The 17,152-nt window shown below is 49.0% G+C and overlaps 1 protein-coding gene across 5 annotated transcripts in view; it reads left to right on the top strand.

The window, feature by feature from the left end:
- Nucleotides 1-17,152, top strand: part of FPGS (folylpolyglutamate synthase) — a 669,976-nt gene that overhangs the window by 254,316 nt on the left and 398,508 nt on the right. For all 5 annotated transcript variants that reach the window (XM_069609126.1, XM_069609123.1, XM_069609125.1 and 2 more), the window contains exons 2-4: nucleotides 7,324-7,452; nucleotides 8,086-8,139; nucleotides 15,355-15,419. In XM_069609126.1, the coding sequence (XP_069465227.1) occupies nucleotides 7,324-7,452; nucleotides 8,086-8,139; nucleotides 15,355-15,419 (248 nt within the window). The remainder of the gene's footprint in view (nucleotides 1-7,323; nucleotides 7,453-8,085; nucleotides 8,140-15,354; nucleotides 15,420-17,152) is intronic.

Raw genomic sequence — 17,152 nt, 5'->3', positions numbered from 1 at the left:
GGCTGCCCCCCCCCCTTCCTGTCTCTTGTGGAACCTCCCACCCTGACCCAAGTGACAGGCCTGGTTACTACTACCAACCTGTAACCCTGGTTGTCTCATCTCTAGCTTTCTCTTGAAGGTGTCATGACTACACCACCCGGGCACCAATTGGCACTCATTGTGGAATATTTGGGACTCATTCATCACCATAATCCACCCTGGACAATGCCTATTAATATATTTTTTTTAACTTTCCGTTGCAAGATTTTGGTGCTTAATTTCACAAACTACATACCCCATAATGCACCGTGTGGCAGTTCTTATTCAATGGCTATTCCTATGCAGCAGTCTTAGAACTGCAATCCCCAGAAGCCTTCGAGATCAATGCTGCTTTCACTTTCCCAGCACCAGAGAGGGAGGAGGCAGATTACCTTCAGGTGTGGTTCTCCAGGTGCTGCTAACGAGTCTGCTTCCGCACAGGGCTGGTCTATATTTAAGCAGCTGCCTGCAGGAGCACAAGGCTATTGCATTGAGTTTGATCCTAGCACTTTGTGCTTTGATCCTTGGATTTCTGTTTCCTGTTGCTTCCAGAGCCTGCTCCTGTTCCAGTGCCATGTGCTCCCTGCTTTGCAGCCCTGCTACTCTGCCTACTCTCTCCTGCCTTCTGTCCTTCACCTCTGTGCTTCCTGCACTGCAGCCCTGCTCCCCTGCTTGCGATCCTCTGTCTGCAGCCCCTTGCTGTATACCACCACCAGTGATCTTGTTCCTTGCTTGCAGTTCCTTGTCCTATGCCTATAGCCCGTGTTAACTTGCTTTAGGGTCCAGAGGTTCCAGTCCTGACTTTCCTTGCTATCCGTCTGCAGTCCTGCCTTTGTTAGTCCAGTTCAGATTTACAGTTCCTTGAATTCTGTGTTACCGGTCTGCAGCTCAGTCCCTGTTTTCAAAGTTCAGAGTTTGTCTTCAGTATTCTTATTCCTGGTGTATAGTTCGATTACAGTCCTTAGTTTCTAGTCTGCAGTTTCAGTCTCCTGTACAATTGCCCTTATTTTCTTCTTTCTTTTCCTCTCTCATTGCTTGTCTCTGTCCTGAACCGTAATTACTTTGACTTCCTATTCTTCCCTGGATATTTCTGTTACTGTTCTTGTCCTCACTTGTGCCCTGTGTAACTCCTTTGTTCCCAGTTTGAATGCTGGGTTTCCCAGCAGGCAATCTCTGCCCCTTTCGTTTTTATTTGCGTTTCAGTATTGTCCCTTGTGCTATATTGTTAATAGTTTGCTGGTTCCTGCTTCAGGAGGCAGTCATTGTTCAGTTCCTGCTGGACCCGTACAGGCTTCAGTCTTGTTTCATTGTTCTTGCCTTAGGGTCCAGACACAGACCGCAACTGCTGCTCTTTTCTAGGAGCATTCAGAGTGGGGCCCTGTAATAGTAACCAGCTCAGAAGGATAGTTTCCCCAGACCCGGTGGGAAACTCTACCCCATTCTGTGTACACCCCGAGTGGAAACCTAATGGGGTTTCTTACTTGTACTCCCTGCCCCTTTCTGTTCACTGCCTTTGTTGCCTGTCTGTAGTTATTGCCTATCCTTTCTTGTGTGCAGGACTCCTTACACTCCTGTCTCTTGTGCACTTTTCTCTGCTTGACTTTTTGTGCACGTCATTGCCTGCAAGTCCCTTCCCGAACTGTGTGCTAGCTGATCTCCCTCAGGGACTTCCAAACTAGCCCTACGATACCAGTGGTTGGTGCTTGAGGATGGCGTGTGTGTGTGTGCGCGCGCCATTGGAGACTCAACCCCCCCAGATCTCCTTGTTTCTCTTCCCTGCTCCTAGTCGCCCCACCTTCTCTCTCAGATGTTTCTCCTTCTACCACCTCTGATGTTACTATCCCCTCTCTGATCTTAACGCCCCTTCTTCATACTACTTCACTCTCTGCATTGCATTACACTCCCCTCTCAAATTTAGGGATATGGTTCTCTGATTACCCTTCCACTACTCTTGTTCTCACTAATCTCGCCCCCTCCTTACTTCGCTCCTACACCCCTCTCTACTAGCCTCACTCTCTCCTAGCCTCACTCTCTCCTAACACTCCCTCTTAACAGCACACACTATCCTTCTCCTTTGCACCCTAGTTCCTAAACTGCACTTCACTTTACACAGCTGGTGCCACTCTCTCACCATTACCCAACTTATATTGAACTCTGCCATCAATCCCCCAAAACTCTGCTCCTCAATCCATCCTACGCCTGGTCTCTTGGTCCACCTTCACGTGTGACCGCACCAGAACAATCAACACCATGTCTCTCCTTCTGTCTCCCATTTATATCGTGGTTCTGTATCTCCCCCCCCCCCCTTCTCATTGGTTACAACACTCATCTGACTCTGCACCAATCGGTGCCTGCCTTTTCCACAGGGGTTGGATTACACAGTAAGCCCATCCCCCTTTTTGAAGCACGGTTTTGGAAATAGCCTCTGGTGGGTTAGCAGCCAGTGGCCCAGGCTGCTTGTTCTTCTGATGGCTTTCCTCTGATGTTGGCGAGTGTTTTTGTAATTTCGAGTTGGGGAGGGCCTCTTTTCACTCCAAGTTCAATTTCTGCAGATGTCCCATTGGCCTGGGGTATCTCTGGGAAGGTTGGTGTGGGTGCTGGCTGTCTCACGCGTGTTCAGTGAGAAGGTTCTCGGTCCATTCCCTGGTTTTGTTTGATTCTGCTCTCCTGTCTCAGTTCAGGATTTTCTGTATTGCTCTCATGGCAATTCTGGGAGTTGTGGTTCTGAAACAGACAAGAGACCTGGCCAGCAAATGTACTAGGAGGTTTTGGGAGATCAGTGGTACCACAGGTGACATTCAAGGTGCTTTAGGCGGGAGGGTGTTCGGGACTGGGGCCCCTCCCAATTCGTATATCTAGGGGAGGGTTGATTCTAGCTTTTGTCTGCGTGAGCCTTTTGCCTTACGTTGAGATGGGTCCCACTGCCCCTTAAGCATTTTGGGAGCACACAAATGACCACATACCTTTTGTTTGACAGAAGGGTTGTAAGCTTCAATCAGTAAATAAATAATGCGCCCTGGCCCAGCTGCTGATGCTGGCCCTAGATGCACGCATGTGAGGATGGAGTGGCATCATTAGAAAATGCTCTCATATGATAGCATTTGGTATTTATGACGCGCCTTTGCACAGGTGTTTCTTCTTGCAGAATGGTTACTGCTTCCCGGGATAAGGCTGGCTCTGCACATGCTCAGTTCCAATGCACAGACATCCCGAGCGGGATATAGTCAGTGAAAAAACGTTGAGACAGTTTGTGTGAACCAATTTATTGCAATCACCGCCCACTCTCACCCCTTTTAGTATCATGCATGATGTCATGTATGTGTCATGGGATGAGCCTCTGTCGAGGGGGGGGATGGGAAGGTGTAGCGAATGTTGGCTCAGTATTGGTTCAATGGTTTGCGTGGTTGGCTCGTGCCTTGACACGGTTCATTCTGCATGTGCCGCGATATAAATATGTATTACAGTTCCGAGTTAAGGTAATTGTCATTTACTCCACCTGCTGAATTTTATGTGTTTTGTTGCAGTAAAATGGTTCACTTTAACTGGCGTTTTGTCACATTTTTGAAGGGTTTATTAATCCTAAATCGTCTCCAGGACTAGTGGCCACGGTCCTTGTCCTGTGGCTGGCTCTTGTCCAGTGTGACTTCAACCCATCTTCAACATTCACTCTTCCTTTTGGGCGGGGCTCCTCTCCAAGCCAATCCCCTCGTTAGACGCAGAATCCTGTTCTCAGGACCGAATGTGGCCGGGGACAAGGTAGGAAACCTGCATCAGGGGCAACCGCTTACTCGCCTTTCTACTCCTCTGGCACCACCCCCAGACCAGGCAATACGTGCATCGAGAATAATCGTTCTTTCCATGGGCCTTGGGGGTCCTTTCTGCACCAGTGTGACGTTGCTGGAGCCCTTGGTGGTCCCTGACCAATTTGCACAGCAACCGCCCACCGCATCCTATTGCTTACCTGATCCTCCTGTGCTGCTGGAGAGTAGTTTCTTTGTACATTTCTTCATTCCTGGGTCCCTTCTTCATTTTCAAAGAACTCTTGAGGGCTCTCCTCCCACTGAGCGCCAGGAACTGCCCCTTGGGGCACGTTCGCACAAATGTAACTCTTTGCTGACAAATACTGCCCCTAGTCCCACTACTAGTCTGCCTTAGTCTCCTTTTTAACTTGCCAGCCTAAATAGAAAAACCTTTTATGTATCGGTTACTGGTGGTTTCTTTCTAGGAGGGGATCTGGTGACTCTAAAGAACTCTTACCCTAGACTGTATCACTACTTGATACATTAAAGCACTACCTTCTTTTTCACTGAGTGTGTTACCGGTCAGCATATTGCTTTTTACTTTGCCTTTTCTTACTTAATAATCTTTTTTTAAATAAAAAATAGTGTGTGTGGACATGTCTTACTTGGTATTAACGAAAGGTGTTTACTGTACCAGTGAGCCCCCTACTCCCCCCCCCCCCCCCTTCCTGGGAGTAGTTAGACCTGGGCTATGTCACGACTGCAAATTAGTGAGCCTGGTGAGCTTGAGGGAAACGATAGGAGTACCTACGTCGGGAAGATATGCCTACAAATTCTGACACGGAGGGCAAGGAAAATCTCCCTAAAATGTCTGCACATAAGGTGCTATATAACCCTCATGGTACTAAGAAAGGCGCATGCACTGCATGTTTAGAGACTGCGCCGCAGAGCACTGCACTGTACTGTACACTACTCGGGAGGGGACAGCGGGAAGACCACGCATGCACTGCATGTTTAGAGACTGCGCCGCAGAGCACTGCACTGTACACTACTCGGGAGGGGACAGCGGGAAGACCACGCATGCACTGCATGTTTAGAGACTGCGCCGCAGAGCACTGCACTGTACACTACTCGGGAGGGGACAGCGGGAAGACCACACATGCACTGCATGTTTAGAGAATGCGCCGCAGAGCACTGTACACTACTCGGGAGGGGACAGCGGGAAGACCACGCATGCACTGCATGTTTAGAGAATGCGCCCCAGAGCACTGTACACTACTCGGGAGGGGACACCGGAAGACCACGCATGCACTGCATGTTTAGAGAATGCGCCGCAGATCACTGTACACTACTCGGGAGGGGACAGTGGGAAGACCACGCATGCAGTGCATGTTTAGAGAATGCGCCCCAGAGCACTGTACACTACTCGGGAGGGGACAGTGGGAAGACCACGCATGCAGTGGATGTTTAGAGAATGCGCCCCAGAGCACTGTACACTACTCGGGAGGGGACAGTGGGAAGACCACGCATGCAGTGCATGTTTAGAGACTGCGCCGCAGAGCACTGCACTGTACACTACTCGGGAGGGGACAGCAGGAAGACCACGCATGCACTGCATGTTTAGAGAATGCGCCGCAGAGCACTGTACACTACTCGGGAGGGGACAGCGGGAAGACCACGCATGCACTGCATGTTTAGAGAATGCGCCCCAGAGCACTGTACACTACTCGGGAGGGGACACCGGAAGACCACGCATGCACTGCATGTTTAGAGAATGCGCCGCAGATCACTGTACACTACTCGGGAGGGGACAGTGGGAAGACCACGCATGCAGTGCATGTTTAGAGAATGCGCCCCAGAGCACTGTACACTACTCGGGAGGGGACAGTGGGAAGACCACGCATGCAGTGCATGTTTAGAGAATGTGCCCCAGAGCACTGTACACTACTCGGGAGGGGGCAGGGGGAAGACCACGCATGCAGTGCATGTTTAGAGAATGCGCCGCAGATCACTGTACACTACTCGGGAGGGGACAGTGGGAAGACCACGCATGCAGTGCATGTTTGGAGAATGCGCCCCAGAGCACTGTACACTACTCGGGAGGGGACAGGGGGAAGACCACGCATGCACTGCATGTTTGGAGAATGCGCCCCAGAGCACCGTACACTACTCGGGAGGGGACAGGGGGAAGACCACGCATGCACTGCATGTTTAGAGAAAGCGCCCCAGAGCACCGTACACTACTCGGGAGGGGACAGGGGGGAAGACCACGCATGCACTGCATGTTTAGAGAATGCGCCCCAGAGCACTGTACACTACTCGGGAGTAGGGATGTAACGGTATAACGGTATACCGTTAAAGATACCGTGAACCACTTAATTGAACAATAATGACCGTCACATTGTTTATACCGTTATACCGTAAAGTGTGCTTTTCAATCTGATTTGGAAAGGCTGCAGTAAGCAATTGCTGCGCAGTCTTGGTCTTGCACTGTTGGATGTGCCGTCTGCCAAGTAGTTTCAGTTGGAGCAGTTTTTAATGCCATTCCATAAACCACACGTGCCTTACACAAAATCAATATGTTAGCAATAGCAAGAATAGATACAGTGCCAAGAAGGAATAGGGTTTACTTTGGGGTGGCGGCTTTGGGGTTTATATATTTATAATGGATAATATTCTCTAAACATATGGCAATGGGGGATTTCCCTGGTTCTATCATTGAATTTACATGTAATAAGTCACACTGCGAAATTCACTCATCTCTGTGGGTATTCCCTGCTGCAATACCAAAGGGTAACATGTCAGTGGTGAGTGAGTGAGTGTGTGAGTGTGAGTGTGAGTGAGTATATATATATATATACACACACACACATATACACACACACTACCATCAGCCTCCATTGATCGGTGGCATGCAGGTTATCAAGATGGCAACATGTTCATCTTCACCAGTAGCCAGTGGGGAAGCAAAAAGCCTAAATGACCACTTAAGAAAAGCTATTCAGTTTGCTTTGCCAGTTGCAGCAGGCCTCCACCCCATCCCCTCCTCTCCACACGTGTGTTTGGTGCAAGCAAGGCATTTCAGTGGAAAGTATGTTGCAAAAAGCCCAATTCTGGCCCTGGGTGCCTGGTTTTGTTTGTGATGATACATCTGTCAATTTATGACCTTTTCGAAAATATTTGTTCAGATCAGTTAACTCCACCTGCTATACCGCGATAACCATGATATACCGTCATTTGGCAAGAAGGTTATCGTACCGTCATAAAACTAATACCGTGACACCCCTACTCGGGAGGGGACAGTGGGAAGACCACGCATGCAGTGCATGTTTAGAGAATGCGCCCCAGAGCACTGTACACTACTCGGGAGGGGACGGGGAAGACCACGCATGCAGTGCATGTTTAGAGAATGCGCCCCAGAGCACTGTACACTCCTCGGGAGGGGACAAGAAGACGACCACTCTTGCCAAAGCTGGAGGTACTCCCCAGGTTCAGCTGTTTCATGATCCTTTTCCTACAAGTCCTAGTGTTCCTAATACCAGCCTTTTTGTTTTTTCTGCTCCAGGATGCCATCCGGACTCTGAACACTCTGCAGACCAATGCCAGCTACCTGGAACAGGTGAAACGTGAGCGTGGGGACCCCCGGGTGCAGCTGGAGGCTATGGGAGGATTCCTGGAGAGGAGTGGCCTCAAGGTGAGTGGTCAGGGGTATGAAGGAGAGGAGATAATGTAGTCTAGGCCTCTGCAACACTTTAGAAAGGAGGTTGAAAAAACTATTGCTGCCTGGTACTTGACAGGGCTCTAGAGAGGTAGATGGATGGGGTAAAGTAGGCTGGGGGCTTGGCAGAGTTACCTAGAGAAGACTTGGGGGATTTAATCCTGCCTGGTGGCTTGGCAGACATCTGACGAGGTGGAAAGTAGGGGTATAGCAGGCTGGGGGGGCTTGGAGAGTTAGCCTTGGGAGGTAAGGCTGCTTGTGGGGCACAGAAGAGCTCCAGAGAGGTTGTAAAAAGGGCTATTGTTGCCTGTGGACTAGACAAAGTTCAGGTAATGATGATGGGAGGGGTACAAAAGGCTGGGAGTGTGGCTGAGCTATGGACAGGACGCACAAGGGTATAATGCTGCCTGAGGGCTCAGCACTCTGGAGGGGAAGGATGAGCAGGCCTTGGACTTTGTAAAGCTGTGTAGACTAGGTTTATGGGTGTTATGCTGCCTGGTGCCTCAGCAGATCTCTGGAGAGGTGGATGGAACGGCTTGTATGGAGAGGATGTTTATTTTCTGTTGCTTTGTTGCATGGTCTTCTGACCTGACAGCTTGTTCTTGGCAGGTTGAAGACTTGAACCAGTTGAACATTATCCATGTGACCGGTACGAAGGGCAAGGTAAGGAAACTGGATGTGAGCCCTTTCCCGCGTTCACTGCTCCATGCTGGAGTTGGCGATTTCCCAGGCTCCGCGCACCCTCTTTCCTTTTAAAAAAAATACTTATGTGCATCTTTATGAAAATGTCCAGAGAAAGGGTTTGAAACGGAGTCTGAGTTTTTAGACTTTTTATTGGAGTCACTGAATATAGTTTGCAGAGATGGTATTTCAATTAGCTTTCGAAGTCCCAGCTCTTCTTCAACAGATGGTGGTCTCAGATGAATTAGCAGCAAAGAAAATCATTTTTACATTTAAAAAGGACAAGGAATTCTCTCACTTCAAACTCCTTGGCCGCAGGAACAAGAATGCAAGGAATTCAGTCCTGCATGGCCCCTTTAGCTAAAGGGCCATAAAATGGAACGGAAGAGACATACTTGCACACAAGGAAGCCGATCTCCATGGTGAGGAATTACATTGCAAGCGGGGCCATGTCATTCCCCCCAATGTTTTGCACGTAGTCCGTAATGTGTCGACAGGGAGCCTAATCTGTGGAACCCAGTATGAAACAAACGGCTCTTGTCGAGAATTTCGAAAGGCTCACAGTTTGAGAATGCCCTTTCACACCATCCCCGCGCAGTACGTTTTTCACATCTACAGTGGTCTTCAATTTCAAGGAGCCTGACGTTTTTTAAACTACAGTGTGAGAGCATCTTCCTGGCAGGGCATTACTTGGCTGTGGCTGGCAGGAATTTAGTAATACCAGTCGGGCATTACACACAGTGAAACCAGTGCAAATGGTGAAATGAAGAAATCGCCACTCTAGAAGCTGCCACCCTCAATCCAGCCAGGAGAAAGAAAAGGCGCGTGAAAGAGGAAACCGCAGACATCCTACCTAAATACCTGAAGGAATAACTAGAGCTCGCACCTGGCGAGACCAGTGTGCTGCCAGTGTTAGTCCAGCCACCTAGGCCCTTCGCCAGGTGCCGCTATCTTGATTGTGGTGAGGAAATGGGAAGTCCCTCCACTCCTCCCTATCCCCCCCAACACATCCTGCACCCTTCTGCCACTCTACTCCCTCCCCACTTACCTGTTGGAGAAGAGGTGTGTGCCCCAGTCCCAGCGCTCTGTCCCATCCACAGCTCGCATAGAAATTAGCTATGGCAGAGGCCAGCTTGGAGTTTTTTTTTTTTTTTAACTGGACATTTGGCTCATGCAATGTGCACAAAGCGTTCTCCAATGATAAAATAGTAATCCCACCAGTTTAGGGCGGCACACAGGGTCGTATTGTTCCTTAGCCCTTGCTGAGCACTAAGCTGGAGTTTGCCTAGACACAGGCTGGCATGCAACCTCCCCGCCCGCCTAAGCAGGGCTGCTTGTTACAATCTACAATGGTGTTATGAAAGACTTTCTTTTTGCACCCTTCCCTCCATAGGTTCCTGCGAGACCCCCAGTATGTTTGCTTATTCTCTAAAACTGTCCTGATTTGTGGAGGTCAGTTAAGCTCCTGCTTTACTTCCCTTGCCTGTTTTGCTCATTCTTATGGGAAAACTGACTAGTCCCTAAGACTCTCTTTTGGAATGCCTGTATATTTTCAATTGCACACCTCACTATTGTAAGGAAGGCCTGGTATCTACAGTAAGACGGACACAAGTGACCACAGTTCAAGGGTGTTTATTAAGCTTCAACAAGGGTATGATAAACACCTGTCTAATCCTTAATCTACAGATGGGAGCAAGCTACGATCATCAAATCACGCAGTCCGAGTGGTGTCTTGTCAAAATAAAAGGGCCTATTCATAAAAACCTATTGCTAATCCTCACCTCTAAATACAAATAATGTGGGGGTAACGTTTATGAAAAAGAAAAGTGTTCACAAAATGATATGTCAGGATGTTCAGGCTGTTTGCCCACATTTTCAGAATGGCATAAAGCGGTTCGCTCTAGCGTAGCACAATCTCTGGCTTCTTTAGCACAAGGGTACAGTTCAACCATTCGCATCAGGACCTTCTGTACGCAAGTCTCTTTGCCTATCAAAGTCTCTTCATGCAGAGGGCCTGATGCATCAAAACAACTCCTTATTTTCCTCTTGCAAGCACTCAATTCAGGTGATTCACTATTCACCTCGGATCCCCCTCAGCCGGGCTCAGATCCCATTAATGCAATGTTCGTTCCCTTTCCCTCTCATTTGGGATCAGATCCTCTTTCACATGTTCGTAGGTTATTCTTTGTCAGGTGACTCTCTCAGCCGGGTTCGGGCCAATTCCAGTTAGCAGCAACCATCAAAGACTTTTGAATGTGCACCGGGTTTGCCTTGACGTGTTGCAGGACCACTTTGATTCACAATTCCTTTTGACATTTTCCACCTTTCAGTTGTATACCTAACCGAAACCTTCGAATGAGCACCCAGGTGGCACTGGACCACTCTGTGTACGGTATCTGTCTTAGCTTCAAAAATTCAGTCACTCATCTGCTGTTTAATGATATTTGCGTCTCTCGTTTCATACGCTTCACACAATGTTCTGTTCAGTTTTCTAATACAATGTTGCTGCTTGTAACCTTGGCTTTAACACAGACTGGTTTGGTATCAGTCTCCCCAACTCACTGGCTGTGCTGACTTTACTGCTGCTGCTTTGTTGTAGGAGCCAAGGACAGTAATCATGCGGCAAACGATCCTCCTCCCCGTGTTGGCTATCGACACGGGAGAGCACCAGGTACTTCCGACATACAATGCACATTTCTTCAGCTTTGGCTCCGGGTCTTCGGTTTCTTATCCTCATAGGCTCTTGAAAGTAAGTCTTTCTTTGAAAAGGTCAGGGACACTTCCCTCCTTGCAACCCTCTTTGGTCTTTTCGTCTTTCTCCTTGTGTTAAACTGCCATCTTGGAACTGCTGCTTCCTCGTGTGCTTTGCCTTGCTCAGAGTGTGCTGTCATGCTCTGCCTTTTATCCTTGTGGGGAAGCGTGATGGAAGTCAGTTGTGTGTAATGATAGTGATTGTCTGGACCTGCCTGAACATTGTATTGGGACATGTCAGGTATACAGCTCAGGTGTTAATCTGTTTTCTCTCACAGTGAGCTGTCCGTGAGGAAGTGTCTGTGTCCGAAAGAGGTCCGGGGGGCTGAGTTCCTAAGTATCCTATCTGGTAGGATGGGCAAAAGGTCTTGTTAGGAAGGGGATACCGTGTCTCACCTTCCAGTTTCCCACTTCCACTCCCTGAGGGCCCCCCCCATCCAGGTGATCCTCCCGTACTGGTCTTCCCCAGGAACTGGATCCAAAAGCGATGGCCGTGTCCTGGCCGCCTGGATGACCGATCCCCGGGGACTAGCGGGTGAGACACCTTCAGGCTTCTCGCACCTTCCAGCGTACTTCAGTTAGAATACTTTGCATCCTTCTAATTGTTTACCACTTGGCTTTTTGATTACTTTAATGATGTACCTAAGACAAGCTGGTGGCAGCTGTGTGATTTTTACAATTGTTCTGATATTTTTCTCATGTTCTTTTGCATTTACTGAGACTGGCTACTAAAGGTGGCTAGCACCCTAAAATGGCTGTGCCGCAAGATTTCTGCTTGTTCTTTGGCCATCTTGTTTTTGTTTTATTGGACATTTGTATGGTGCATATACAGTGTTTCCAGGCGCCATAAGGCAAGAGGGGAGGGGGTGGGGGTCTGAGCATGGTAAATCAAAGGAAAAAAACAGGGTGGGGGCGGGTAAGTGCTATTCAGGCCAGTGCGGCAAAGTGCCCAGGGAAAGAAGTGGGGAGGAAAAATGCAGTGGACAGGAGGACTGAGTAGGGATAGCCCGGGAAAGGACGCCTGGGGGCAAGTGCTGACATAGGAATCTGGCAGGGAACTGGTAGGTAGGGGTAGTCTGGTCCCTGTATGACTCTGAAGGGACCAGGCCCCAGTCGCAGCGGCAGGTGGATAGCTTGGCACGGGAGGGGGAGAGGGAAGGAGGAGGAGAAAAGGAAAGGAATGTCTTGAAAAGTTTCCGGAACTTAGTAAGATCCGGTTCATGTTTGTGGGGGGGGCTGTGCCAGAGGGAGGTGCCAGCCGAAGAGCGGGATCTACCTCCCACTCGGAGAAACGTTTGACCTGCAGAGAGTTGGAGCCAGAGGATTGAATGATTCTGGCTGTGGGGTATGTTAGGATGGGAAAGCTTGATGTAGAGCGGTCCCAGACCCCAGACAGCCTTGTGGAGGATGCAAAGGGTTTTGAATTTGATCCTTGCAGTCACCGGGAGCCAGTGGAGAGAATTTACGGTTGGAGAGATGCGGTCCCTGGTTTTGAGGCCAAGGATAAGTCTTTCAGTCCTATCTGGGATTAGTTGGAGGGGGCGAAGGGAGGAAAGAGGAAGGTTTAGGAAGAGCCTGTTGCAGTAGTCCAGCCTAGAGAGAACCAGGGCGCTGGAGACATTGAGCTTCTGGGGGAATGTGAGGGAAGGTAGAATTCCCCTGAGGAGATGAAGTTGTGAAATTGGACTTCTTGGCAAGGTCTGTGACGTGTGGGAAGCAGAAGAGAGAAGAGTCCAAGATGATCCGAGGTTTTTTTCCTCACAGGCGGGTGAGGGGAGGGGACCCAAGCAGTATGGCCAGAGAGTGAGGGGGAAACTAGGAGCAGACATCGCAGCAGATATGTATAAGGTAGGAAGAGGCGGAGGAGGAGGGAGGGGGAAGGCAGCCAGAAAGTGAGCTGTGTCGTCTGCGTAACAGTGGAAGTGAGGAGAGTGGGTGGAGATCAGGTGGGACAGAGGGGCCAGGTAGATGTTGAAGAACCATGGCGATAAGCTAGAACCCTGAGGGATGCCACAGGTAGAGAGAGAGGTGGGGGAGAGAAAAGGACCCATTTGAACCTGGGAGGGTCTGTTGGAGAGGAAAGAGGTAAGCCACGCCGGTGCCCTCTCTGTGATGCCTAGGGTATCACGGAGATGGTTTGAGGATGGAGTGGTTGATGGTGTCAAAAGCAGAGGAGAGATAGAGTAGGATCAGAACAGAAGGAGAGTCAAATTAGAGAGTAGGTCTTTTCAGGTATTCAGGAGAGCAGTTTCAGTGCCTCTGGCTGCCCTGAAACCAGACTGTTGTGAAGGGTCAGTTGGGGGATGACCAGCTTTCTCAAGAAAGGGGTGATAGAGGTAGGTTGATACTTTGCTGGGCCTGAAGAGGGGGGCGGGGTCTGCAGATGGCTTTTTTAGGACAGGGTGCACAAGGGAGTGCTTGAGGGGTTGAGGGAAAGAGCCTGTGGCAAAAGGGGCAAGAATGTCGATGTTGTCCTTGATGGTTCTGGAGGAGCAGGGTAGCACCTGTTTAGAGGAGACTTTCATAGAGCGGACAACTCTAGAGATCTCATCTGGTGTAGGGGGACAGTGGGGGGTCAAAAGAGGAGAAAGAAGGGGGTAGGTGGGGGTAAGGAAGCAGGTGACCGCGGACAGGATGTCAAGAGTTTTTGAGGCAAAGTGGGAGGCCAGTTTGGAGCGTAAGCCTGGAGGGAGAGGCGAAGACTGTGGTAGGATTGGCGAGTTCCTTGCATATTTTAAAGAGTTCAGTCGTGTTGTTAGTGGCTCCAGAGATGCAGGCTTGGACATGAGCCCTCTTCTTGGAGCAGATGGAGAAACGGTTTTGCCTTTGCAGTAGTAGACAGGTCAGTTTGTTAGAGGATGAGCTAGATGCCTGCCACTTCTGTTCTGCTGCTTTGCACTTTTCTTTCAAAGCGGCTAATTCAGAGTCGTACAAAGAGTTCCATTTGGAGGCAGGCTTCATGACGGAGCGGGCTTGTGGAGGGGAGGGGCAGGGATGTCCAGGGTGTTGGTGATAGAAAGATGGAAGTTAGAAAGTTCCTTGGCCCTCACTTGCCTTCCCAGGTCAGGAAATACCATACATTGCAACCCTTTATCAGTGAAAGCTGTTGCTTTCGTGGGCAAGTGGGCGTTGTGTGAGAGCCAGAGGTGGTGGCCTGGACTCTCTGGCCCCAGTCTACCTCCTCTGGCGCCCGAAGGTTTGTTGCTGGACGGATTTGATGATCAGTGGTTCTCCAGGATTGGATAACCATGGGCTATGTGAATGGTGCAGATCCTTTACCATTGGTAGGCTTGGGCTACTTCCCAGCCTGAATCTTGGTTAAAATGAGGACTCCTGCAGCTATTCAACAGATCATACGAACAAGAGCAGCCCACTGGCGATCCGAGGACGACTCCAGCAGCTCGACCAGCATGGACTCCAGTGATTGGTCCGGTGAAGCCCTGCTCCTCTGCCTGATCACATAAGAGCCTCGATCCTTGGACCGGAGTGAACAAGTGTATGAGGATGGGGCTATTGTGTGCTCTGGCTCCATATCCCAGGGTCATGGTTTTATGGGAGCGTCTGCAGGTGGTGCTATTGTGTGCTCTGGCTCCATGTCCCAGGGTCATGGTTTTATGGGAGCGTCTGCAGGCGGTGCTATTGTCTGCTCTGGCTCCATGCCCCAGGGTCATGGCTTTAGGGGAGCGTCTGCAGGTGGTGCTATTGTGTGCTTTGGCTCCATGTCCCAGAGTCATGGTTTTATGGGAGCGTCTGCAGGTGGTGCTATTGTCTGCTCTGGCTCCATGTCCCAGGGTTATGGCTTTAGGGGAGCATCTGCAGGCGGTACTATTGTGTGCTTTGGCTACATGTCCCAGGGTCATGGTTTTATGGAACTGTCTGCGGGTGCTGCTATTGTGTGCTTTGGCTCCATGTCCCAGGGTCGTGGTTTTAGGGGAGCGTCTGCAGGTGCTGCTATTGTTTGCTTTGCCTCCATACCTTATGGTGATGGTTTTGGGAGCATCTGCAGGTGGTGCTATTGTGTGCTTTGGCTTCATGTCCCAGGGGCACGGTTTTATGGGAGTGTATGAGGTTGAAACTTTACCTCTCGGCTGTATGGAATATGTTCGGAGTCCTGCATTGTGAAATTGGATTTAATCCATTATTCTAGAGACACATCAACATGCTTTTGTGCACTGTTGAATGCTTTCATATGCATTGTTTATTTTTTTATAATAGCCTTTTTTTTGTTGCCAAATGAACATCTCCTTTATTTGCAAATGGCAGAACCAGAAACCATCTAAATGTACAGACTGTTCCTGCCTCTGATGGCCTTATTATTCTGAAACCCAGGGCAATCACCAAAATAAAATCATCTGGAAACAAATCTGCTGCAATCTCATGATTATTGTTATGCTTTTTGAAACTAATAAAATAACTGGAATATGATTATTTTTCTTTTTTCCCCAGGGATCAACATGTGCTTTTGCTGAGCAAATTCTCAGAAATTATGGACTCAAAACTGGATTCTACAGGTATTCTTCTTGGTCTGGATTATGCACCGGCTATTTCAGCTTTTCTTTTCAGAGATTTCCTTGCTGGGATTGTGAGGTTCCCAGTGCGTAGCTTGTTTGAGCCTTGACTGTGACGGGCTTTGGTGTCTGCTGTGCCTGATCCGGGACTGGCCTGCAGTCTTGCTTGAGCCTACTGTGACAGGCTTTGGTGTCTGCTGTGCCTGATCCGGGACTGGCCTGCAGTCTTGCTTGAGCCTACTGTGACAGGCTTTGGTGTCTGCTGTGCCTGATCCGGGACTGGCCTGCAGTCATGCTTGAGCCTACTGTGACAGGCTTTGGTGTCTGCTGTGCCTGATCCGGGACTGGCCTGCAGTCTTGCTTGAGCCTACTGTGACAGGCTTTGGTGTCTGCTGTGCCTGATCCGGGGCTGGCCTGCAGTCATGCTTGAGCCTACTGTGACAGGCTTTGGTGTCTGCTGTGCCTGATCCGGGACTGGCCTGCAGTCATGCTTGAGCCTACTGTGACAGGCTTTGGTGTCTGCTGTGCCTGATCCGGGACTGGCCTGCAGTCTTGCTTGAGCCTACTGTGAGGAGTGAGTAATGGGAGGCGGACACACAGTTGTAATGTTTTGAACATAAGACATCTTTATTAAAATAAAATGGGTTGGATAATGGCCTTTCTATCCCTATCCTAAAGAGTTTCCCTACCTAGCACACCTAAACTAAAGATAAGTCTGTGCCTCGTCGTCAACCATATAAACTGTCCTTGTGTCCAAACCCATACTAATCTGACCCTCACATATAAATGATCAACTAACAGTGCAATGAAGTAACTTATGTTTGGCAAAAAGTGTTCATAATTAAAAATAAATAATTAGTCCAAAAAAAGTATTTTCTCCACGAATAAATCTTTGAATAGAGAATTTGGTTCCCTTCCCCTGGATATTTAGGCAGGATGTCAAAATGTCTCTTTCAAATAACAGTTCCTTAAAGATTACAAAAGGGTATTTTTCAAACAGTTCCTTGAAGATGGCACAACTGTCTTATCTCAAACAATGGTTCTTTTAGGGTGTCAAAAGTGTCTCTGGTGCACTTCTTTACCATATACTTAGAAAAATAAATGAGTTTCTTTATAGAACCTTTACTGGAACTCTTGGTACACTCCCCTGCCAGGAATCCTTTTTCTGGGTCTTGCACATCACCTGGTATACTCTCTTGCTAGGTATCTTGCCTCCCAAAGTTCATTGCGTAGTGTTACTTTTCACCACGACTACTTCTCGAGTTCACTGTTCTTTAATTCAGCACCGTTGTATTACTTCACTGTGCTCCGCTCATTGGCTTGAGGCTACTAGTTCCAGCTTTCCCCACACTGACATCTCATGTATGATATGATAGGTAATTTATTATGTGCTTAATACCCAGAGGTTTCTAAGCGCGGACCCGGGGATCGAACCTGTGTTGCTCCGTGTTGTCTTGCTTCCAAGGCAAGCACATTGCCCCTGAGCTATACTCCTGAGACAAATGGAGACTAGTTTTGCCTTTTTATATTTTCATTAGTATTCATTTACTTAGGGTAATACTTGATCCAACTTTCCCCATATTGATATCTTGAGTATGGAGATTTGTTGAAGGTCTATCTTTGTATTTCACTAGGTCGCTATTCAAATATCTTTATCTGCTTACATGCCTGTCAGTACGCCACGGGTCCCCAGTAGCTCTGGGTGGACTCACCGGTGTATTGCAGTATTTCCGACC

This window comes from Ambystoma mexicanum, chromosome 8 (genome assembly GCF_040938575.1).
Source record: "Ambystoma mexicanum isolate Mex_15411 chromosome 8, UKY_AmexF1_1, whole genome shotgun sequence".
NCBI lineage: Eukaryota > Metazoa > Chordata > Amphibia > Caudata > Ambystomatidae > Ambystoma > Ambystoma mexicanum.
Note: the sequence above shows the minus strand (reverse complement) of the source record. Positions and strands in the feature narration are given on the sequence as shown.